We start from the raw sequence: 26,024 nt of genomic DNA, 5'->3' as shown, positions 1-26,024 counted from the left end.
ATGAAAATCATTTTTATTTAATTTTTGCTTAATATAGATTATGACATTATATTTTTATATTTAATGTGTATATTTTACGAGTATCAAATTTATTTTGTTAGATATTTTTACAAAAATTAAATTTACTGTGCATGACACGCCGCACGAGACTTAATCAGGAAAAACTTGCACATACTCCGTAAGACCGTAACACCTGGTGATTAATCTAACTTCCCCCGCGTCCCGCCCTATTAAAATTTCGAAACTCTTCAATTCAACTTCCCCTCTCAAACCCCCCCAAAAATATGGTGTCACTCTGCTAGGGTTCATCTGAAGAGAGAGAAAGAGACAATTCGTCGATTTCTTCCCCAAATTCTTCACAAATCAACTTCAATCACCCTGAATTCGAACCCTAACTGAAGAATTCGACGCAGATTAAGCGCGCAAATCATGGGAGTAAGTAGTGAAACTGAGGGATTCGAATTAGTCGACCCACTCGTCGACAAATCCAGTTTATCTCTCTTCCCTCGCAGCTTCAATTCCTCTTCATTATCATCTTCTGCCACAATTTCAAACCCTAATTCCTCCATTTTCGACGCTTTGGACGCTCATCTTAAAGCTAGAGTAAGCTACTTAACTCAATGTCTTCAATTTGATTTTGATTATGATTAATTACTTGTCATTGGGTTTGGATCTGAATGCTAAGTTGCCAATTGCAATTTTAATTTGGTGGATTATCAACAGCTTTGAATGGTTGATGATTGTGATTTTTTTTGTTTGGGAAATTTGGTTTTTAGGGTTGCATTTTTGGTTGCATAGAATTTGAGGGAATTGTAATTAATAGAAGCTTGATGGGTTTTGAAATGCCGGAAATTTGTTGGATTGTTTGAATTTTCTTGTATTAATGTGTTTTTTTTTTGTGCTAAGGGGTGAACATTTACGGGTTGTCTACATTATTATGACTTGAATGGAGTTTAATGTATATTAATTGGGAGGTTTTGTGGACTTGAATAGTAATGGATTCTACATTTGAGTTTTCAAGCACTACTTTTGGACTATGGTATGGTGCGATGAGCTGGTGGCGCTTCAGTCAGGGAATTGGGTGCGTGAAGAGGAATGTTTCCGACAATATAGTCAGTTGAATAGTTAGGATTTTGAGTTGGCATGGCACTTTTGTTAGGGTTCTGACTAGATATGTTACGGCATTGTTTGGATTAGATTAGACCTATTATCTGCGACTTCAAAATGACCTACTCCTTATTTGTTTTATCGTAAGGCCATCATATTGAAAGATTTGAAACTAGTTACTGTTTATCACAGTGACCTTGCATGGGTTGAAACTTTGTTATGCTGCAAAATTTCAGTATCAATGGTGTGGACAGTGAAAGTTATTAAAAACTTTAAAATGACCTGCAAGTCTTTAGAAAAACAAGGAGCTAGAGTACTTGACAATGTCGTCAAATAGTATTTCCCTCGTTTCCTGCCCTGCTCTGTCTCTCTCTTTTACTTATTTTTATTATTTTTTAGATTTCATAATATCTCACTTAGTCACTTTAATGGTATGAAATTGTAAGATAAAGAGGTATAGTGCTCTTTATCTTCTGCTATTTTCAACTATTGACTTGGACAGATAAGATTATCTGCTGCCATAGAAGGGAATGGTATGCTTCAGCACATCTATATTGTAGATGTATGGACGTATGGTGTTTAGAAGGGAAGGTTCTGGATTAACTATTATGCACCCTCCAGATTGGATGGAGGGCTGACTTAAGAATCTAGATTCCTTATACTTTTAATATCACTGATGAGTAGTTTGGTACAAGCTGAAAAAATTAAGTATTGATGATTTGATGTTGCTTTGCTTTCAGGTATTAAGTAGTCCTGACAAGCTGTTGAAGCAAACAAAGACCATACTAGAAGACAATGTTCTCACAGAAAAACAAAAAGTTCCTCGAGAGAGAAGACCTGCTCTAGGACTTAAGCGGGCCAAGTTTTCTGCAAAACCTATTCCAAGGTGATGAAGTAATAAGCAAATGCATTTAACTTCCTTTCATGCGCTGTGATCCCCTCCCCCCTCCCTCTCTTGCCTCAAGATAATTCATGTCTTTATTGCAATTAGAGATTTATAATAAGGTGTACTGTGGGATGTACTCTTGTTATAATTGTCTTTTGTACTGCAGTCAGCCTGCTGCGACTTTGGATTTTAGCATAGATGTTGATAAACTGAGTGATCCAGAGGAATATTTCGCAGCGTATGAAAGGATGGAAAGTAAGCGTCTGTTTTCAATTGACATTAAATTAAGTTCTCAATTGCATAAGATTTGCAGTTCATAGTGCATGCTATTGCTGAATGAATTATAGATGCCAAAAAGGAAGTGCAAAGACTAAATGGCGAGCCACTCTTGGACTTGGATCAAAATCGCGTATCTTCGGCTCCTAGTCGTCGCCGGCCTGGCCTTTTGGGGTTAGAACTTCTGTTCTTTTCTTGCATGTGCTTATGTGAACTTATGTATCAATGCAATATGGGATGCGTGAATGTAACTATATTTGTTTATTACAGGAGGTCAGCAACCTATGCAAATCGTTTTCGCTCTTCAATTTCAGTGGCTGAGGTTGATGAGACTTTTTTGCCTGCTCAAGAAACACTTGATAATGACGTACAAAGCCCTGCTCAAAATGATGTCGTACCAGATGCTAAAGTTATCAATGATTCACCAAATGTGAGAGAGCCTGGTGGGTGTTGTTGTTAAGTTGTTATGAACTGTTCGGTGCTTCTTTGAGATTTATGATTATTTCATTGTTATTTCTAACTAGGATAATGAATAATATCTTTGTCATTTCTACAGAATCCAAATCTACGACAATCAGCAAAGTCAGCAAGCTTGATGAGCTATTGTCTTCTAATTATGAAGCAGTAGATAAGGATGAAGTAGAGAATGTTCTCCGAGACAAACTACAGATAAAAAATGTAGATATTGGTAAAGCTTTCTTTCCCGACTGGCGTGTTCAGCTGCGTGAATCGTTGGCTTCAAACTCAGCTTTGCAAAAGATTAATGATATAGTAGTTCATCTGTCTGGTAAGAGTAAAGCTACCAGAATTGGTGACCAAGTATCTCCTGCAAAATCCAGAAGTCCATTGGCGTCTATCTCATTGTTGAACAGACACATTGCTAGACGTAGTCCATCAATGGACCAATTTTCACCCCTTCAGATTGATTTATCACCAGCCAAGGCTACAGATCGTACTAGTGAACCAGATACCAGGGTGGATCAGGCTGGCCAATCTGATGAGGTTGATGCGAGGGAGAACTCGCCTGAATTTAGGAGATCTACAGCTCATGAAGAAGAAAGCAATGCAGTTTCTGGTGATGATACTTTTGTCTCTGTAGCAAAGGATGTAGATCCCATTAGTGAACCTAAAGAAAAAGAGGATGTTGGGCGATGTGATCCAATTAGTAATAGGACTGATTCATGTGAATTTGGAAGGTCTCCAGTGCATGTAGAAAAAAACATAGCAGGTTCTGATGAGAATAGACCTGCATTGACGTCTAATGATGTAGGTCCAACTGGTGAGCCTGAAAGACACGAGGATGAGGTTAGTCTCACTTTGGAGCTTGATGATTTTATTGATAAGGTCTTTTAAACTCATATAAGTTAGAAATTTGATTTGGAACACTTGATTAACAAGCAGGTGGATGCAACCCTGTTACCTGGACATCAACTCATCTTCGATTGCCTTGATAATGAGAAATCTAGCTCATATGGAGGTAACTAAATATTGGAATTATGTAATGCATGATGCATGTATTCATTAGCTTTTGTTTGTAAAGCATAAGTTTTTATTTGTGTCTTTGACTCTTTGTATGCACTGGATGACTTTGGGTAGTGCAATGTGGAGGATGTATATCATCCGTTCATGCGATTGGGTGTCTTTTTGTGCACTGGATGACTTTGGGAGGGCAACTCGGGAATGTAGATGATGTATTTTGTACTTTTCTGGGATGGAGGGAGTAAAGTGCTTGGATTGAATCCTCTTTATATATATATTCATGTGTTTATCCTTTGTCTCTATTATCTGCATCCTCTTAACTACTTAGTAAGTCCAACAAAAGCAATACACAATCCTTTCCTTCCCTAGAAAAGCTTGTCCCTTGTGCTTATGTTGCTAGGAACTTGATGGGCTAGTAATATGGTTGTTTAAGAGAAAATATATTTGCAGCCCTTACCCTGGCAAGAAGCTATGTTTATGAATTTTGTGATGTATCAAAAAGAAAAGATGCTATTTGCAAAGGGTATTCTGACAAAGTAACAAGTATTAAGCCAGCTTGAGACTTATAGCTTCATTCTCTTACTCTGAACTGATGTATTTTCCACTGATGAGGCTTGTGATCTGATATCAGTGTATAGCAAAAGTTGCTTTGGTGCCAATAGTTACTGATCTTGACTGAGATCTAATTGCCAACAGTCAGAATGTATGCTTGAACCTTGCATAAATGCTAGCTCTTTTCTGTTCAAGGTGGTTTTGTATTCCATATTGGAACAAGTCTCGCTGCATTTTTATTTTTATATGAGGTCTCTGCCCTTTTTTGGGAATAATTTGGAAGTTGGTGATTATTGGTTTAGAAATTGCTTGAATCTTGAAAGACCTTTAAATGGATAGGACTTGAATGAATCTTTGAAAGAGTTAGAGCTATGTAATGCCTACAAAGACAACTTGTGTAGTACTTTCTTGTGCGGATCAGCCAGACTTTCATCCTTAATGACATTCCTGAACAACTTGTTTTTGTAATGCCCTTGATAAATGATGTCCATAGCAAAGTGTTATTTATTTATTACGAAGTACTATTTTATCTGCCGCTTCTGCTTATAGTTACTACCTGTTTTATCATTGAAAATGTCATTGTTATATGTGAACAGTGATGTACTAATGAAGCTTCCATCCATTATCTTTACTTGCTTTCTGGGTTTATAGTGTGAAATTGCTTACAATTTTGTAATACGTAGTACTTTTTTTCTTTTTGCCTTCTTCCCCCATGTATTGTGCTGCTCTATGTTGAACATGCTAAGACAAGTTTGTTTCATATTCTGGGTTTCATAACTTTAGGCTTTCACATTTTCTTTTCTTATTTTCTGACGAGCAAACTAAATTGTGGCAGTTGAAAAAGGTGGGACTGGTGAACCATTAAATACAGAGAATATTGCTGTGGAAGAGCCTACTGAGGTAGCTATTACTTTTACTTATTATTTATTTTTTATTTTTATATTCACTGTGAGCTAGTATGTACTAAGTACGAACTAGAAGGGCTATTTATAATTCTGAATTTCAGCTCCAAGTACATGAATCATAATATAGTGGAGGGTGCAAGCCACTTATGATTGATAATTAAACCCTTGCAGCTCAACAATTCGTTATAGTAGAATCTCTTAACACTGATCACTACCAGCTTGCACCGGCAGTACCACAATATTAGCAGATTTTACCTATGAAAATAACGGTGCATATGGCTGCTTGCCAAATCTTTACCAAATATACTGAAACATTGAACACAGATCAGTACTGGACTAATGGCCAGATAGATGCTTCAAACAATGACCCCTCACCCCTCTTTAGTTATCCATTCCAAAAAAAACCGGATAACAAGTTCATCAAACTGTTTAATAGCTATTTGCTTTCTACTATGAAATACTGAAATATCTGTCAGTATAGCTAATGAGTCTTCATTAACTTTTCCACATGTGGTCTTTACTTTTTGTGTTTCTGTTGTTTGGTGCATTTCTTTGTTTGTTGGTGGTGGTCTATCAAATACCTGAATCAGCTGGATCACCTCTTATCCATTGCTGTTCTGTTGTAAGGAAATGTACTTCACCTATTGAAATGCAGGGTTCTGCCAGGTCCTGGAGTTCATTTTTCGCTTCTATTTATTTTATTTCTTCATTTGAGACTCTCTTTACTGGAGGTCTCTTATGTCCCTACTGGCCTGTCCCATTAATGGAAGTTATATAATACTTCTGCCCATTGAGGCTTTCCTCAGATTTTGCTTGTGAGATTGTAGACTTTGGACCATATTGCTCTATTGGTTTCCTAATTTATCTTCTTTTATATAACAGGAAACTGTGAGATCTTCCAAGAGGAAATTAAAAGAGAAGGAGATATCAGAGGTACCATCTGAAGCAGTTGTTGCTGAAGGAACAGTGAAGAAAGGGCAGAAAGCAAAAACAAAATCAACTCAATCGGAGGCGTCTATTTCTGGAGAAGCTAGGAATAAAAGAAGAAAAGTGGAAGGTGCTCGCCCAGGACTCAGAAAAGGGACCAAGGAGCTTCGTAGAACCAGCTTATACTGTATGTACTTGTGCCTCATCAATAACTGTTTGTTGCTTTTGAATTTGTTGAATTGCCATCCACATTGGCTTTTATGTGCTCATTTGTGTTTATTCTCTTTGCAGATGCTGGTACAAAATTGGAGGATGGAGTTAGGCGTAGTACAAGAATAAGAATGAGACCATTAGAGTACTGGAGAGGTGAACGATTTTTGTATGGACGTGTTCATGAGAGTAAGTTTTCCATTTTCACCAAATGATGAATCAAGTTCATCAAAAAGGCATATTTTCTTGCTTTGCAAATAGTTCTGCCATAAGTTGGGTTGAAACTTGTCGACATAGAAATGTTAAATGAGTTTTTAAAAATTTACAATTTTCTTTCCTCTTACCAAGTGAAGATCCAGAATCCTAAGCTGAGCTTTGTTTTTCATTTATGATTTCAACTTTATAAGTATTGTTATATTAGCCTGATTGTTCACGTTTGATTAGAGTTCCTGTCTGGTCTTAGTCCTATTTTTGCAGATACATTCTAATTATATTCGCACATTATAGACATTCTTCTATAAAACTCTTGTTTAATTCCCGAACTGGTTTTGTAGGTCTAGTGACTGTTATCGGAGTGAAGTACGCTTCTCCATCAAAGAATGCAGAAGAACCTGGAGTCAAGGTGAAGTCTTTTGTTTCCGATGAATACAAAGATCTTGTTGAGTTGGCCTCCTTACACTGAAGTAGCCAGAAAATGCTGGAGTTGTATTATTTGTGATGTAATTTACGAACTTCTGTCTATTTGATCTCCGATGAAGATGATACAGTTAGCTTCCAGTTGACTGTCACTAATTTTTGCAACTCTTAATTAAGTTGGCTAGTACTTGGACTTAACTGTAACCTAGAGAGAACCGCAGGAAGAAAGTATGAAACTTAGCGTCAATGGTAAGGGCAGGACAAGAAAAGATGTTTAACCATGTTGAGTGGCTGTCGTAAAGAACCGGGTGTAATTTACTTAATTGAAACAATTGGTAAGTTAAAATACGGATAAAACTTAGGGCCTGTTTCGATTTATTGATATCAATTGAACTAAATTGAATAGAGTTGAAATGAATTGTTTATGAAAAAGGAAATTGGGAACTGAGTCGAACTGATTGGAGCTGAACTAAATTGAAATTAAGTTAAACAAAAAAGACTCTAAGTCAACAAGCATTAAACGTCATTCTTCGCTAATTTTTATACCAATATGTCACAATTTGGTTAATTTTTATACCAATCCGTCGCCACTTGTTAACTTTTATACCAATATGTCGCTGATGCTAATATTTATACCAGTATGTCACAAGGATGCTAATTTTTATACCACTTTGGTTAATTGGCTTCTAAATTATGTTACTATGCATGTTTATTGTATAATTTGAACTTTTATTATTGAATATTGATTGTTAAGTCTGTTTTTGTAAAATATGCACTAATTTATCGTCAATAATGAAATACTTGTGTATTCTTCTTCGCTTGTCCTTTCCATCAAGGTAAGTTTAAATAATGTTGTTATGCATACTTTTCATATGATTTCAACCTTTAATTATTAATTTTTGAGTCTGCGATTGTATCAATTGGATAATGTGTTTGAATATGAAATTAAGTTTGTTAATGGAATAGTGGATTTGATAGTATAAAAGTTATGAGAAACGAGAGGAAGTCCTAACACATGCACGTATTACGCTAATTTTGAATTATGTCAACTTTAATTGGATCCACTTACTTAGTCTTACAATTGGTCATTTTTTCTCGCTTTATAGATAAAATCAATAAGTTTTATGAGTTGACAGTTTGAAATCAATTACAAGTACTCCCTCCGGTTTCAATTATCTGCAACATTTGTCATATTTGGGTGCTACCTATTATGTGCAACAAATTTTTAAGTTTCTATTTTTAGTAAAATTTAATGTGCAAAAAGACATATGTACCCTTACTTTTTTGTTTTAAATTTGTTTAACATAACTTAATCAAACACAATTAAACTTAACACTCTCTAATGATTCCCACCAAAATTAAACCCCCTTATACTCTCTCTCTTCCAAACCCTTTCATTTTCCAACTACCTGCATTCATTGTTCTTCATTGAAGATGTCTTGGTTTTGGTGCCTTCATTCATCATTTCTGGAGAATTCTCCAGAAAATTTAACAAAACCCACCCACCCTCTTTCATTTCCGTCGTTCTCTCTCCTCCTATCTCTCCTCTCTCTCAACTTCGAAACCCTAGATCTAAATTTTTTCTTCAATCTCTGGAACAATGAACCCAGAAAACAATGACCCCCCTCAAATCACCACCCCAGAGCGTAGATCTGAGGGTTCTACGCTGTACAAGCTTCAAAAAGGCAGTGGTATTCTGAAGCCAGTTCGCCGTTGTACTGCTTTCTTCCGCCGTTACCGTGGAGGGAAGATCGGAGCCAAATTGGTTGAACACTCTTCCAGCGATGAGGGAGAGGAGAAGACTAAGAGCACAGACGACGAAGATGGTTCAGATCTGGCCGGAAAAGAGGGTGACGGTGGAGACACGGATCCCCCTGTTGCTTGGAGGGTGTTCATGGCCCTTCAAACACTGTTGCTGTTGTTGAGGAGTCGTCTGCTGACTCAATTGTTGTCGAGGCTGAAGTTCTGCAACCCCCTGCTGCGGTGGTGGTCCATCTTCCCTCTCCCGTTCCTGGGGGGAGGGTTTTGCCTGAGTCCCTAAAGGCCCCAGCCTCTTCTAGCAGTTCAAGTGGCCGGAAAAGAGTCAGATCTGTTTTTACTCCTGACTACAGTGACTGGGACCCTGAGTATTTGGCTTACCTTAGGGCAAAGTACCCTAATGACTTCCCCCCCAACAACTGATCAGCGCAGCGTAACTATTTCTTAACCCTAATTTATTGTTTTGAGTTGTTGATTATGCTGGTTGAGTTGTTGATTTGTTAACCCTGTGCTCTGTCATTTGCTTTGATATTGTTGTGTTAATTTGTTATGTTGGTGTTGCTGGTTGATTGTGAAAAGGGTTTGCTTACCCTGTGCTCTGTTATGTTGTTGTTGGTATATTGGTGTTGCTGTTGTTGATTTATGCTGGTGTTGTTGTTGTTGATTTATGATGGCTATTGTTTGTTGATGACATGTGTGTGCTACTGCATATGTTGCAACTGTGACTTGCCTATGCCTCAGTAATGATTTGAGTCCCTTGTTATGGTTCATTTCTGCCTCTGTACTGGAATGAGTCTCTTGTTGGGTTAGGTAATGTCAGTTGATGTATGATGAGGCTTGTGTTGGAGCCCAAAGAGTCCCCTATTGGATGTGGTTGAGAGTTCTTGCTAGTCTATGCCTCTGGATGTCAGAATGAGTCCCTCATTCAGTGTTGTGTGCTTGAGTCCCTCATTTAATGCTGTATGTATGTGTGATAATTCCAAATGATGAAGGGACTCAGTTTGAGTGGGGTGTGTAGAGTGGTTTTGCTCCAACAACTGTCTTGTACAGGTGTTGTGGAGGTAACATCCTACAACATCTCAATGAAAAAAAAAAACCCAATCTGATGGAATTAAAGTGGAACTTTGTTTATCATTAGTACCTTGTTATGAATACAAAAGTTGTTTAGTCACAAAGTCCCCTGTAGCCTAATCATTCATTACATGACTGCCTTAGAATAAAGACATGTTATCTACCAAAAGACACATAACCAAACCATAATAAGCAACAATAAAAAAACAAAAGCTTACTTAGACAAAAACAATGGTTTTGGTACTTGTTTGGTTATGTGTGGAAGTCATGCCTCCCTTGAATGATTGTCCCTATCTTCTGCCCCTAGTCTGCATCAACCTCATGTTGAGTCTGATCTGGGAAATCCTGGTTTACTGGAATGAAAAGTGTGTTAAGATATGCTACTGCTTGTTGAATGAGTCCCTTGTCACATTCCAAAATGGTAGGAAGTAAGCCTAATGCTTCTAATCTTTGTTTGCCCATATGTGGTGGGTTGAAATTGTTGCCCCCTTCCTTCTCCAGAATCTTCATCATCACCCCTTGAAGAGTTATCCATGTGTACTTGTTAAGTATTGGATCAAACCACTCATATGCCTCATATACTTTGTCAATGAGTTCATCTAATGTTGTGGGAAAAGACTGATATTGTAGAGATTGTATGACCTTGATTAGACCCAAATCCAAAACATTTAGGTCTGGTGATTGTGCTGGTTGGAACACCATTTGAATGTTGAACCCATCAGAAGTGCAGGCAGCAATGAATTCCTCATCCATTGGAATTTGGTGTGGCTTAGCATTATCCCACTGGATGAATATGTCCTTAGGAAGACTAGGATGCCATTGTCTCTTGATTGCTGGAATAATGTTATGCAGGAGTATTTTTCTGATTTCTTCTTTGTTGACACTTTCCACAGCTTTAGTTTCCATGACACCTGCATCCCTGTTTTTACTTTTTTTTTTAGCTCTTTGTTGGTAAGTGAATGGAAATATGCCAAACTTTCCATCATGCAACATTTGCCCATTACAGTCATACAAGGGTTTACCTATGACCCCCATGAACATGGCTTTAACTTTGTATCTCTTTGACTGTAGGCATCTATAGGGATTTTTTTCCTTTGGTAGCAAATAAAATCTCCTTGTCTCAGGGTTCATATAGAACCATTTCTCATCTATGTGTATGTGTTGTTGCATGTCCATGAATGTTGGGTTACCAACTGCTGGAATTGGGTGAATATGCTCTAGTGCCCACTTCATCCTTGCCACTTTGTGGTTAGATGTCAGTGCTAGATGATTAGCTGTTGTGTGTGTTCTTAGCCTTCCCTTTTTCTTCAGCTTATGAAGAAAGGAGTGTGAAATTTTAAGGGCTGATGCATAACTCCTTTATGTTGTCCTTTTATAGAGTGGCACTGACTGCAAGAACTCATCAGTGATTTCCTTTGGTTTTGGACCAGTTTTTCCAAGTTTTTTGCTTCTGACATCAATAACATTGCCTTCTGCTATACTTTGCTTTACAAATTTCCATACCCTAAGTGCTGTACTTCTGTGAACGCCATACCTTCTCCCCATGTCTGACAGAAATCCCCTTTTAAGTTCCCCTGCATGCATGTTAAGTAGGATGTCATCAACCATTTTTCTTTTTGTTTGGACTGTTAACTGCTTTCTGCTTGTTGCTTGCTGTTGTGGTACTTCATCTTCTTCTTGATTGTTGTCCTGTTCTTCTTCACTGCTGTCAGCATCAGCATCAGCATCAAAGTCCATCAATTCTTCATCACTTATGTACTGAAATGGTCCCTCATTTAGGATTTGTTCAATTTCAAAAAATTGCTGATCAAAATGGTGTTCCATGTCGTTGGATACCTTTTTTTTTTGTTTTCCTACAGATTTGAAGGAAGGTGATGAAGTTTTTTGTGGTTGCTCGAACTTTTTGGTGAAGTGCTGCTGGAAGCGGAACCGTAATACTGCCCTTTAGTTTAGGACTAATGTTAGAGTAGACAGTAAATATTTTGGACTAATTAAACTTGTATCTAATGGGGTTTTTTTTGTGAACAAACTTACTTTGTGATGTTGGAAGCCATGGTGGCTTAATTTCTGATGTTCTAAACATTGAAATGTAATGGTTGCTGCCCTTTTATATGCAGCTGATTTAGGTGACAAATGGTGGTGTTTGAAATTTGAATGGTTTTCAAATTTGGTCAAAAATTTTAAAAAGTTGAAATTTGGGAGGAAATGTGAAAATTTTAAATTTTCACACACAAAAAAAAGAGGGAACACCACTTTCCCTCTTCCCTTTGCTGACAGATTCCCACCCAAAAAAAAGGCCCACCTTCTCTCTCCTATTTCCCACCCAATTGAATACAATAACAATATTTAGTCACATGCATGACTTTCTCTCTCCAATTTCCCTCCTTTTTCCCACCTTAATTAAACACCCTAACATCTCATTAAAATCTCTTAAAAGTTTTTCCTAGGAGTCCGTAAAAATACCCTTTGTTGCAGATAATTGAGACCGGAGGGAGTATAAGGACCTAGAAATTTGACAACAGGAGGACAATTTTGATAATTTAACTAACATCAACCTATTTTTTTTAAAAAACGGGTACAATACAAATAATTCGGGTACATACTTGTTTAATACTAAAAAGTTATAATCCCAAAATCTATTGAATAATACAACTCGGTTACATACTACTAAAATATATTCCGAGTCATCATCAACAACTACTTCATCAACGTTATCAACATCAATCGGTTCATCAACGTCAATTGGAACATCGCGTACTAGTGATTTCATTTGCCATGTTATCTTGTGATTTCAATTTCTTAGCAAACATTTGCCGAAGATCGGATTGTTTTTCATTGCTTTAGCCTTTTTTGAAGAGCTTGCCATATCCTACTAATTTTTTTAAAAAAAATTATGCATCAATGTTCAGTTACCTAATTGAATAGCAATTCAATAACCTAATTAAAGAACAATTTAATATTTCAATTTAGAAACTAATTTACCCTAATAATTCAATTCACTAACAATTCATTTCACAAACTATCTAACCAAATAATTCTCTAATTCACAACAATTGAATAAGGGAGTAGTCGAGTGGTTTGGTTGAAATAAAACACCAAAAAAGGGGGGGGGGGGATAATGTTACAAGGGGGATTTGAACCCTGTTGTAAGTGAATATCATATTGGGTCCCTTGTTATTTTGTTTTTGGCCCACTACCAACTTAGCTAAGCAAACTTCTTATTTATTTCTTACACTCAATTGTACGAAGTATACAAGTATTTTCCCAGTTTTTTTTTTCCTTAAATTTTTTTGTTTTTGTTATTATTTTTTTTTTTTTTTGTTTATTTATTTTTTTTTCCTCGAAAGTGGGGGGACAGTCGTTCCCCTTGTTCCTTAGTGGGTCCGCCCATGAGTATATCAAATGATATATAGTTAATTAGTTATCAATGTTAGACATCATCAATGATACATTGATTGGTCGTTAATACTTCACTAACGTGTTTTTTTGTTTATCAATCATATAATCACAGGGTTTTAACATTCAAATGTTTGTACTCTATATGTTCTCTTTTACTATATCATAAAAAATTCATAATTATTTGTGGTTTATTTAATAAAGAATCTATTGATTTTAAAAAGTTTAATAAACAAATCTAACAAGATTCAATGAGAATTTTTTTCTTACAAACTCCCTTAGTTTTTTTTTTATTATTTATTTATTTATCTGGTTGCAACTTGTTTTGGCTTTTTACTTTATTCACACGCATCAATTTATTTGATTTTCATTTTATATATCGATAAACAGGAAAATTATATGTTGCAATTATATATAAATAAATATTTAGTAAACAAATACACATTAAAACTACAGACATTACCATTGAAACATATGATTGGAACAACTCATTGCAAACAAAGGGAGTAATGTCATATACCATCTCCCTTCATGAAAATTTAACTCACTTATTACATATAATCAAGATAAAAATAATTTTGGCTGTAATTTATGACATATATGAGTATATATAAAGGGAAAAAAATGTCATATACCATCTTCCTTTGTGAAAGTTTAACTCACTTTATTACATATGATCAAAATAACATAACTTTAACCGTATTTTATGATATATATATATATATACGAGTATAAAAGGAATAAAAATACAATGATAGCATGTAAATCTAGTTACATGGAATGCAAAATTAGGAATCCAACCCATATGTTTTAATAAGATGCTGTCCTAATCTTAGTATCGTACGAGTAGTTTCGTACATCAACTTCCTTTCACTTGTTCCGTAGAAGTTTGAACTTCGATAAATTTATTGACAGAATAATCTTCTATTTGTAAATATTCTTAAATTTTAATGTCATTGAAAGTTTGAAACGTTATCATAAATAAATGAACCTTTAAAGAAACCCTTGAATAATCATTGTTGACAAGCAATTTTCTCTTGAAAAATTGTTACTAAAATAGTCTCTAAAAGTTGTTCAAAAATCATATAGCATGTGCATTGAAAATAGATTTTTGAGCACAATTGAGCTATGGTATGATCTATGCATGAGAAGAAACTGAGAATAATAATTTCGACATAATACTTTTCCTCTTCAATGGTTAGGTTTTTTTTAAAATGATGTAACAAGTGCATACTAGTATGAGGTGAATTAGCTTTTGATGGCGAGGGCCAAAGACCTCGTTAAATTAGCTTTGATGGCAAAAAAAAATTAATCAAAACTCGTGGATGTTAACTACTTTAGTTAATGAGTATGTTAAGTGATACGTCCATTTTATATAGAGATTTACCCCCGTCCCTTGGTCATAATTAGTAGTGTTTTTGGCTCTTTTGAGCCACTTTTATTACTAATTGGTGTTTTCTAGTGTTTTCGTGGTCTTTGTTGAGTTTTGTAGGAAATTGCATCTTTGGAGCTATTTCCCGGGTTTTTCACGGAGCGACTACGGGAATTATAGGAGCACGACCATCATTGAAGCCCAAGGCTGGCTAGAGCCATCGAGCTGGTGATTAAGGGCTCGGTATTTGGAATACCGAGGTATTTGGACCGAGTATTAAAGACCCGAAGAGGAGATTCGGATTGGGCCGAGGAGTCAAGCCCAATCGAAGTCCAAGCCTCGAGGAGCCACAAGGGCCCGATCGGGCAAGACTTAGCCCGATCGGGCGATGCAGCAGCAAGGGAGGCATCATGCAACGCGCACCCGATCGTGCGAGGCTTAGCCCGATCGGGCGCGTGTTTCTGGGATGCCTTGTTTGTCGAAGCACTTAGTTTCTAATTAGGAGTTGTTTAGAATTTCGTTTAAGTACGTTTTTAGGATAATTATTTTACTAACTCTTTCCCTTTTACTTTCTCTCTCTACTTAGTATTTTCTCTCTCTAGACTTTTCTCTCAACTTTTCTCTTGTTCCTGATTACTTTGTAATTCCGTCATCTTGGTACGATTTCTACTTTAATTAATTTCAGTAATTTCTTCCTTTCAATTCCTTATGTCTTATTTTATTACTTTGCATGTTTTAGATTTAATTATGTCTGAGTAGTTTAATTCTAGGGTTTATGGGGATCCATAATTAATATGAAGGGATAATTTGTTATTATTGATTATTGATATTGCATGATAATTTCTTATTGAATTGTTTTAATTCTTTGCAATTAGATTATGAATCGAGCAGATGTAATTTGATTGCGAATGTTTAGCAATATTGGATTGATGAATCGAGCAGATGTTAATTTAATATTAAAGGCTATTTTCAATAAGAACTTAGATCTAGTAAATTGCGAGAGCCTGTTAAATCTATGTTGATTAATAAATTGCGAGAGCCTGTTAATCATGTTATTTGTGCAATGTTGATTAATTGATTGTTATGTTTTATCCCGGAATATTAATTATTGGTGAACCTATGACCCTAGGCCTTCTTATTATTGATTTTCTCCCTAAACTTAATCTCCGTAGTATAGTTTCATATTAAACACAGCAATTTGGTTACCTTAATAATTTAGATTATATTACTTAATTAGGAGTAGAAAGACCAGTTTCCCTGTGGATTCGACCCTACTTCCCTATCTACTTTACTTAGAGGATTTAGGTAATACTTTTGATTAGGTAATACGACTTTAGCTTGTGATTAAGGTTTAGTGACGATCGTCAAAGAGATTTAATCATTAGTCATTCGATGTTATGTTAAATTATTAGCTCATATGCTTAGAGATTCTAACGAAGCGATATATAATATTTGATTTAGGGAGCGGGAGAATTTTCTTTTATTACTAAGGATGTAAATGCCGTCAAAATTTTATTTAGCTATTAATAGAAGCTAAGGCCTCAGGCTACAATCTATTAAAAATTTATATTTTGTTTATATAATTGTTTAAGTAATACATAAGATATGGGATCGAAACACAATTCTTCTTTGTGACAACAATGCCTGTATTCTGTTTGTCTCATATGAAGTATCTATTTAGGTTTTTGGGCCAAACCAGCTTTGTGCATTAAACTTGGCTCATCTAACATATGGTTTCAATTCATTGTTCATTTTTTTTTGATGAAATCTATATCTATACTTACGATATTAAAAGGCAACGTCTCTACGTCACGTATACCCCTTCACTACGTCACGTCACTAACTCAATTCCTTAGTGTGCCACGTCATCCACTCAATTTCTCAATCTGCCACATCATTCGCACTACTAACAATGCTTCATGTTGCCTCAACTATATTGAAAAAAAATATATGGATGAGAAGTAAGGTTCAAACACTTGACCTCTTTGAACAAAGATTATTGTTTAACCATCTAGAGTAATAATCAATTATGCTCTAATGTTGCACACTAAATGATATTATACTATAAAAGTATTGAAATACATACTACATACTCACTAGATATTGAATGCTCTTAAAAATTAGCAAATGCATAATTATAGAAGTAGTATCCCAGGACAACGCTCGGCTACTCACTAGTTGTTCATATTAAAACACAGAAAATCTACTTATATCTACATCTATATCTATATTTATACTTCTATACTTTATCTATATTATTATTAAAACTCCAAGACAAGGAGTGTCATTTTGCCATTTGTTCTTTCTTTTTTGTTATTTCGCCACATCACTTTAAATTTTTGCCACGTCACTTTTGCTATTGTAGTTAAATATGCTTGATTTAATTTACACCTTAGAATAATGATCAATTGAAATATTGATTTCAACTTTAAAGAAAGAGAAGATGTTACTTGCAAACCAATAGACTAGCCATTATTAGTAATTAGTTTTGTCATAATTGAATAATTAAAATGTTTTTAAATTGCTTTGACCCATTTAATTTGTAAAATATGTAACCAATATGTATTCAATATATTTATTCCTATAAATTAACTATCCAAGGAAATGATACACTAAACATTCTAAACCTCTTGGAGAAACATTTTATTACTGGATCAGTATTGTGTTAGGTGAGTATTTGTTTACTCTACCTTACATGGCATGCAATGGATATATTTTGCATACTTAACTCATATTTTTTACACATTTAATAAATCACCCTAAATTAATTATGGCCTGATGATGGCGCAATATGTAGGATTTGCTATAAGTAGCATTTTGGTTTGATGATTGTGTAATATGTAGGATTTGCTATATATTAATACGAGATTCCATTGGTTGATTTTCTTTATATATAATTCACTCAAAAGTTAGTGCGTGTAATTTTTTTTATTATTCACTATTTATGCTCAGGGGTTGAATATTGATTTGATGATTCATTTGTGCATCCAATTTGAAAATGATATTACATCTGTTTTTTTTAAAAAAAAAACGATATAATCATATAATGCATGTAATTATTTGTCATGTAATTGAATATGAAGAAGAAAAACAAGCCCGGGGCACTGCCCGGGTCACTAACTAGTTAGTATTAAAAACACAAATCATCATCCTCATAATGCCACATGTAAATTATATTTTTCACCAATGCCACATGTCATCTCATTTAACCTTTCTCATATTAAAAAAAATACACTAGCTTTAATTCAATATATGAATGAATGTTTTTTTCAAAAAAAAAAAAAAATATATGAATGAATGTTTGGTTCACTTTCCCCTAACTTAATACTCCGTATCTTCTACAATTACATTCAATTTTCACCCCTTTTTCTCCTTTATAAACTATTCTTTTTCCAATAAAAAAACATATTATAAAATTAAAATTATATTATATACCTATAAATAATCCGTACATTGCACGGGCCAGAAGACTAGTTATTCTAATAATTTGGCCCACCAAGTCATATTATTGACCCTTGATCTTTTATAAATAAAATAATAATTGCCCCGCCCAATGACGCGAAGTACCGCATAAAATGGATATAGAATATTTGAATTTAAATACAAGTAGTTATATTACGATTATTTAAAAAATAATATTTTTTAAAAAAAAAAAAAATTAAGAAAGAATGAAAGATATAGAAATTGAAAGAAAAGGAAAAGAATTCAATGACATTCTTCGTTCTATATCACTTTCACTAGTTAGCAATTGACACAAAACTCTTATGCTTACAGACGGTGAAAAGGATTTATTTATTTATTAGGGAAAGTTAGGCCATGATAATATTATTAGATCAAGTTCCAATTCAGAACTACCTAGAGTACGTATTACATCTGCCTATGTGCTTGTTATAGTATGGACTACTATACCAAGCTTTGGTGGAGTTGGTGGAGAATTCACTTTGTGATTTTGAGGTCACAGGTTCGAGCCTCATCAACTACAAAATATTTGGGAGTAGGGGGATTCCCTTACCTCCCCCTAGTGCTGTCAAATTTCAAACCGAAACCGTTTAACTGCCCGAAACCGACCGACCTAAATGAGAACCGAACCGATTTTTTTGAAACCAAAAACCGACCCGAACTGTATTTTAGTAAACCCGAATCCGAATCGACCCGAATAATGTTAAACCGTATAAGAACCGAACCCGTTAACAAACCGAACCAAATATAAACTGAACTGAAAGAAAACTGAACCGAAAAAGAACCGAACCGTATCTAACCCGAAACCGTTTAAACTGGCATAAAAACCGCTTACACCGAACCATTAGCAAACTGCTACCCGTTTGCACCGAACCATTTAAAAACCGAACTGTTTGTAAACCGAACTGGTTATAAACCGAACCGTTTATGAACCAAACCGCTTCTAAATCGAACCGTTTACAAACTTTTTTATATAATTAAATGGATTTTTTTTTGACAGGAATATAATTAAATGGATTAAATATTAGAAATCTTAGAATATTTTTTTTAAAATATCAAGGCAAATTATTTATTAAGGATAATCAGTGTTCACAAACAAGAGCAAAACAAGCAGGCTCAGGCCCTGCCTCAAACTATTAGCAACACTACTGCCTCTAGTCATGTATATAGTTGATTAAATAAGAAGCATATAATAACCTAATTGTAAACACAATAATACATTAATACACTAACTCTTATAATCTACTTCGTAATAAACTAGTAAGATCAGTATGACTAAACTTGAAACAGAACATAATATGTATTTATAAAATCAATGAGAATTTGTTTATAATATGATGCCTAAATAGTAAATATGAAATGATTCGCGACTTTATATAAAACTTGTGAACGCAAAAGGTTAGCAAGTACTATCAAATTTCAAACTAAAACCATTTAACTGCCTGAATCCAAACAACTCGATAAACAATTTATTTTTTGTAACCGAAAACCGACCCGAACGGTAATTTAGTAAACTTGAAATGGAACCGATATGAATAACGTTAAATTGGTTAAACCATCGAAGAACCGAACCAGTTATAAACTGAACCGAAAAAGAACCGAACCAGTTAAAAACTGAACCGAAAAAGAACCGAACCAGTTATGAACTGAACCAAAAAAGAACCGAACTGTTTCTAACCCGAAACCGTTTCCAACCCGAAATAGTTTGAACCAGGATAAAAACCGTTTACACCGCACCGTTAACAAACCGTAACCCGTCTGCACCGAACCGTTTACTACCCGGACTGTTTACAACCCGAACCGAATTAAAACCGCTTAAGAATAAACCGAAACCGAATCGAACCGATAACTATTTAAACCGAACCAAAACCGACCCGTGAGACAATTAAACCGATTCCACACCGACCCGATTGAATACCGAACCGATTTCAAACTGAACCGAAATCGAACTGTCAAATCGTTTTGACAGTGCTACCTCCCCCCTCTACACTCAAGTGATGACCTGTTTTAATTGTAAAGTGATATATGTAAACAGGATAACCATTATAATTTGAACTAATATATAAAGGGTAAATCCTTATCGGATCTCTTTCCTTGTTCTTCTTATCCATTTATATTATTGTCCTAACATTAAAATATGTGATGCCTAATATACCATAATTTAAGGTCATACCCATCACGCCAAAACAGAAAAAAAAGTACATGTCTTCATCCTTTCTTTTCGTTTAATTGTCTTTTTGCATGCCTCCTAAGAAATACGAAATACTTCATTCTTTATTAGGAGATCATACACCACCTATCTATGTAATTTTTTTTTTTTTTTAAATTATGTGTATGAAAGGGAAATAAAGCATGTTGCTTCGACTAAATTATTATCCATATATCCAAGTGTATAGAATTGTATGTTATTCATGTCATTGTCGATCTTAAAATGATGATAACATACATCTTCTTGTATGCGACTCTTCACGACTTAATGTAGGCGTCTTAGGCCATGCCTAAGCTCAAAAATAATGTTTATCAACAAATTATTATTGGGGTAAATAACTAATTTAATCTCGTCATCACCCCCTTTTAACTTTGTCTTTTCATTCTCGCAAAAAATAGATTTTTATTACAACAAAGATAAATAGCAATTCCCCTCATCCCCTTTTAACTTCGTCTCTTCATTTTTGTCAAAATACATTTTTATTACAATTTTTACCCTTATTCGTTCTCTTTTTAATTTGACCGATTTTTTTATTACTCCTTTTCACCCTATATGACATCCAAAAATTTAAAATTCTTTTACTCGTAATAAAAAGAATCTTTATTACCCTTATTCGTTCTCTTTTTAATTTGACCGTTTTTTTCATTACTCCTTTTCACCCTATCTAACATCCAAATTTTAAATTCTTTTAATAAAAAGAATCATTATAAATTACTTTACCATGACATGCATGTAGAAATATTATGAAACAAAGATAACATATTTTTTTACTTATGAAGTAACCCGTATGTTTAATTAATACGATATACACGACAATATTTTATCTGTATTAAGTATACGGTTACATAAAATTAAAATACTCTAATACCTAATTATTATTGTAAGAACAAATTACATATAAAGAGGCAATGGAGCAGCAAGAGCCAAAACATTATGAGGTAATACTGCTTGCTGTAGCTAAACTTCTAGAAGAATGGCGCTAATCATCTAGCAATCCTTCATTAAATATTAATTAGTTATTGACTTAACGAACTAATGCTACTAAGTTGACAAACATCTACAGTATAATAAAGATTGTAATATACACTTAATTAATAACACGAAAGTATTATTATATGTATAACACTTTTCAAATGTACAACCATTTCATAAATTATTGGTTCATTAGGTTGTTAATATAATGCTTTACTTTTCGTGTAAGGTTGATCGAATATAATTTGATATAGTCTTGGATATATCTAATTCTTTAATTAACTATTGAGTAAAATAATATGATTGACTAATATATAGTATTTTCTCATTTCAATTATTAACACAAACAAATATATTCTCAACTGAATTATTAAAAAGACAAATATTTCCTCTGGTTTGGAATACTCAGAAAGTAATTTGTTTATATGTTATTGTTATTATTTTTGTTATCACTACTTCAAATCATATTATATACAAAGTACTATCTTCATTTCTATTAAATCTTAATGTAACCTTTTTATGTTTGTCTTTGTAAAACTTTAAACATTAATATATCTTAAATTTAATTAACGTACTAACAATACCGTTTTTATTTTGATAAACGTTACGTATATACTACAGTATTCCGTATAACTTAGAAATCAATCAACTAGCTAGATAAATGGTAAGAGTACCGCGTACGAAACGTATCTAGAAATATTCCTCCAAAATGATTATGCATGAAAAATTATAAAAGTATATACCAAATGTATGTTTAAGGCCTTTAAGATATCAACATCTGCTATAATCATCATGCAATAATATAAACATATTATACTTGTATAATCTTGAGTAATCTATACTCTACAGTACTAACTTAAGTCAACTAGCTCTTTTTTATTAGAGGAATTGCATCAAGAATTTAGTTATGAGGTTAAACTATAAGCAACTTATCTTCTAGAGTAATTATACAATTTTAAAAAGCAACTCTTTAATTTATAAATTTTCAGAATTGTTAGGGTGCAAGCTCAAGAATTGGTATGTATGTGTTCAATTCGGCAAAAATAGATATTGTAATTAAGTTGTGAAATCTATACTAATATATTAAAAGGCGTTACTAAGAATGTATATGTGCCAATAGACCACACCATCTCACTTATTCCATCTCTCATTATGCCACATCATCACTACTCAATCAACCTGAATCATTATGCTACGTCATCTAATTTTGCTTCATATAAAAAGATGATAATAAAGGGATTCGAACACCCAACCTCTTATAAGAAAGATGGTTAAACATGAAAATAAATGTATATTTTTATTTTGAGGGGAAAATAAATGTATATAATTGATAATCACAAGGTCTAATTTAAAAAAAAAAAAATTACAAATATCAAATACATATAATCACAAAGAATAATTAAAGTAGCAACCGGTGCAACGCATGGGCTACACACTAGTCAGTTATTAGCTGTTGGAGCCGTTGTTGATGTCGATTATAAAGTTGGCTAGAGGTATTCGTCAAAGTTGTTTAATCTACATATTTTGAACAAAACTATTAATTGAAATTGTAAATATTGAATAACAACATTATCTAATAAAAGTTGTACTTTAATTTTGTTTGCCAAGGCTAGCTCTACAAGTTATAAATACTAGTTTAAAATAAAAGCCACAACAAAGCTATTATAGTATGGAATTCCTTATAGTATCATGACTATCATCCACAACGTACTACATACTTTGTCGAACACTTTTATTTGGTTTCAAAAATTTATAGTCTCAACTGTAAATTTTTTATTTTATTTTTTTATTTTTTAGAGAGCCATAAGAGAAAGTGATGTGAATCAATCCCAAAATCACCTAAAACTGGAAGGAAGATCTAACCATCTGAGTTATCCCTCACTCTTGTCCCAATTGAGTGAAGTGACTTATGACCTAATTGTTTCATAATTTGTATTAAATTTTGTCTGTTCATACATATACAACAAATATTATGTATTGTGTGAAACATAATTAATATGTCTCAATTAATTAATCCAACTCACCACTTAACTAGAAAAAGAAGTCATGCTCTTTCCTCATGATTCATGCATGCATGCCACAAAATAGGTAAGATATGTCCATATAATTTCCCACACTTTCGTTTATTTTGTCCCTTAGCTTGCGTCCTAAAATTCGACAAAATTAGTTGATGATACCTTTAGAAAGTTACAAGCCTTACAAGTGCATAAATATAGGCCATAAAACAATTAAGATCAAGTAGAAATAGAAATATAGGCCACAAAACAGGGGAAACAGGGGAAGAAAATTCTAGAATTAAAATCATGTTTATCATTATATTATGTTAATTAATTGTCCTTATGAAACTGAAGTAACGTATTTTAAATTGGCCAAATGTAGCAAGTGTTGCAATATGTCACCTCTTCAAAGTACAATTAATCTGCAATGTTTTGGTTCCAAATCTTCCAATGTTCCATTATGGATACGATGTAAATAACCTACATCGATTCATTTAGGAAGCCCGTACATAGCATTGTACGATAATTGTAATAGAATTGTAATAACGTTGTAATTTTTTTTATTTTTTTGGACGTGAACGTTGTATTTTAGAGTAGTGGAGTGTTTAGCAAACCGTGGCCCGGTTGGGCCAATTGACCAGATTGGTAATAAAAAAGACCCTAAGTGACAAATTGGTAAAAAAAACTTACTCCGGCGACAATTTGGTAAAAAAAGCTAACTATATGCGACAATTTGGTAAAAACAACAAACTCCGGCGACATTTAGCCCAAAAAATCTTATTTTTGTCGACAAACTCTTTAAAAGTCCAAATTTAATTTGTTTTTGTTTTTTGTGTTTTTAAATTTATTTTTCCCATTTAAGGGCCTGTTCATATTTACTTAATTTCAGTTCAGTTCAATTCAGCTCCAATCAGTTCAATTCAGTTCAGTTCAGTTCCTAATTTCCTTCTCTCATAAAATATTCATTTCAGCTCAATTCAGTTCAGTTCAGCTTCAATCAGTTTAGTTCAGCTCCAATCAGTTCAGTTCAGTTCAGTTCAGTAAATGTGAACAGGCACTAAGATATTGAATTAATATACCATCCCCTTTTTATTTTGCTAAATCCCAATACCAAATTTATTTCCAACCCCTTTTTACAAGAATTTTGTTAATAAGGGGTATGAAACTTAAATAAAATTGATACTTCAACATATTTTTTTCTTGAAATTGTTATTTTCATTAAAAGGGTTGGTAAAAAAACCACGAAAAACGAACTAAATTAAGCATACGCGAGTAATTTGTCGGAAATTTTTATATTTTCTGGGTTAATTGTCGCCCAAGATTATTTTATTTACCAAACTGTCGCTTAGGGTTAATTTTTTTACCAAATTGTCGTCGGAATTTTTTTTTACCAAATTATCGCTAAGAATCTTTTTGTTTTACCAATCCGGTCAATTAGCGGCCCGGCTGGGATTGTCAATTAGCGGCCCGGCTGGGATTGTCAATTAGAATGTACTGCTAAGTATGGAGTACTAAGGATTGACTCACTTTGTTAAGTGAATATTTTTTAGGGGTATTGTAGGGATTCCAACATATTTCTCCCCGTACTCTTAAGTAAGAGATAGTGAGAATTAAACCATGGTAAAAGTCCATGTCATTATATTTAAAAAAAAAAAAAGGTTTTCCTAAGCTATGCCCCCAAGTTCTTCTGTTTTTAATAGGGATGGCAATCCAGTTCGGATCCGACCCTACTCCGCCCCGATCCGAGGTAAAAAAATCCGCTCCGAGTCCGCGAAAAAAGTAATCCGAGTTCGACTCCGTTAAAATAATCCGACTCCGAGTCGGAGGAGGGTCGGAGTCGGATCCTATAAAAAATCCGAGAAAAAAATCCGACTCTGACAAATGTCCGACCTTGACGGATTATCCGACTCCGACTCCAATAGATAGTGGATTTTTGTGTGGGTCGTAGTGACATTGGGTGTGGGTTGTAAAGGCCCAAATAGCCCAACATCTCAAAATATATTGAATAATGAAAAAAAAACTCAGAGTCGGAGTCGGAGTCGGATGTCGGATGTCGGTTATTGAAGTCGGAGTCGGAGTCGGAGTCGGATTTAACCTCCGACTTCTTGTCAGATCGGAATCGGATTTAGCATAATTCGCTCTATGTCCGACCCGTTGCCATCCCTACGTTCTAAGTTGTACCCATGTTTTTTCAAAGTTATAAGTTGTGCCCACCACCTCATGATATTTTATCAACAATACCCTTTGACAGCCATATCCGTTAACGAAAGTTAAGTTATTTTATCAACAATTGTGTTGTGGCGTTATTAATTTGACACGTGTCCCGTTCTAATTGGTTTGACACTTTAAAAAAAATTTAAAAATCAGCAAATAAAATAATAAAAAAAGGTTGTTGTTAACGTCAAAATTTATTGTTAATAAAAATTAGTGAGGTTGAGTGCACAGTTTAGACGTTTGAAAAAGCGTGAGCACAGTTTGGAAATCGAAGAAGTTTGGGGGTATAACTCTGAGTGAAAAAAAAAAAGAAGAAAACACTTGTAATGAGATACTTTGTTGTTTAAGTGTACTAAAAATCGTAATAAGCAAACATGATAAATATTGTGAAACAGGGGAAATATAATGAAAAGATCCGGGTAGTTCAAACAAGGTCCAAACAAATTGTCAATCAGCACATACAAACAACATAATATTTGAAACTAGCAATCTCGGTGAAAATAAGGAATTGTTGAAAAACTATCTTATACATTTCAGATTTTGTGTAAAACTACCTTATAAAAAATGTTGTAAGAAACTACATACCTTATAAAACACT

At 34.1% G+C, this 26,024-nt stretch overlaps 2 protein-coding genes across 2 annotated transcripts; one reads left to right on the top strand and one right to left on the bottom strand.

Annotated features, from left to right (window-relative positions):
• Nucleotides 1–294: 294 nt before the first annotated feature.
• On the top strand, nt 295–7,184 carry LOC145621176 (centromere protein C-like). The gene is made up of 11 exons (XM_081675912.1): nt 295–603; nt 1,848–1,993; nt 2,160–2,248; nt 2,341–2,443; nt 2,540–2,712; nt 2,826–3,574; nt 3,671–3,746; nt 5,136–5,200; nt 6,088–6,319; nt 6,424–6,531; nt 6,897–7,184. Exons 1-11 carry the CDS (start codon nt 430–432, stop codon nt 7,022–7,024), a joined length of 2,043 nt encoding a protein of 680 aa, XP_081532038.1. The 5' UTR covers nt 295–429; the 3' UTR covers nt 7,025–7,184.
• A 2,926-nt stretch (nt 7,185–10,110) lies between these two features.
• LOC145619932 (uncharacterized) lies at nt 10,111–11,040 on the bottom strand. The gene has a single exon (XM_081674610.1). The coding sequence runs from the start codon at nt 11,038–11,040 to the stop codon at nt 10,111–10,113; it is 930 nt and encodes a 309-aa protein (XP_081530736.1).
• Between the last annotated feature and the right edge of the window lie 14,984 nt (nt 11,041–26,024).

Source organism: Chenopodium album, chromosome 27 (genome assembly GCF_948465745.1).
Source record: "Chenopodium album chromosome 27, dcCheAlbu1.1, whole genome shotgun sequence".
NCBI classification, from domain to species: Eukaryota; Viridiplantae; Streptophyta; class Magnoliopsida; order Caryophyllales; family Amaranthaceae; genus Chenopodium; species Chenopodium album.
Note: the sequence above shows the minus strand (reverse complement) of the source record. Positions and strands in the feature narration are given on the sequence as shown.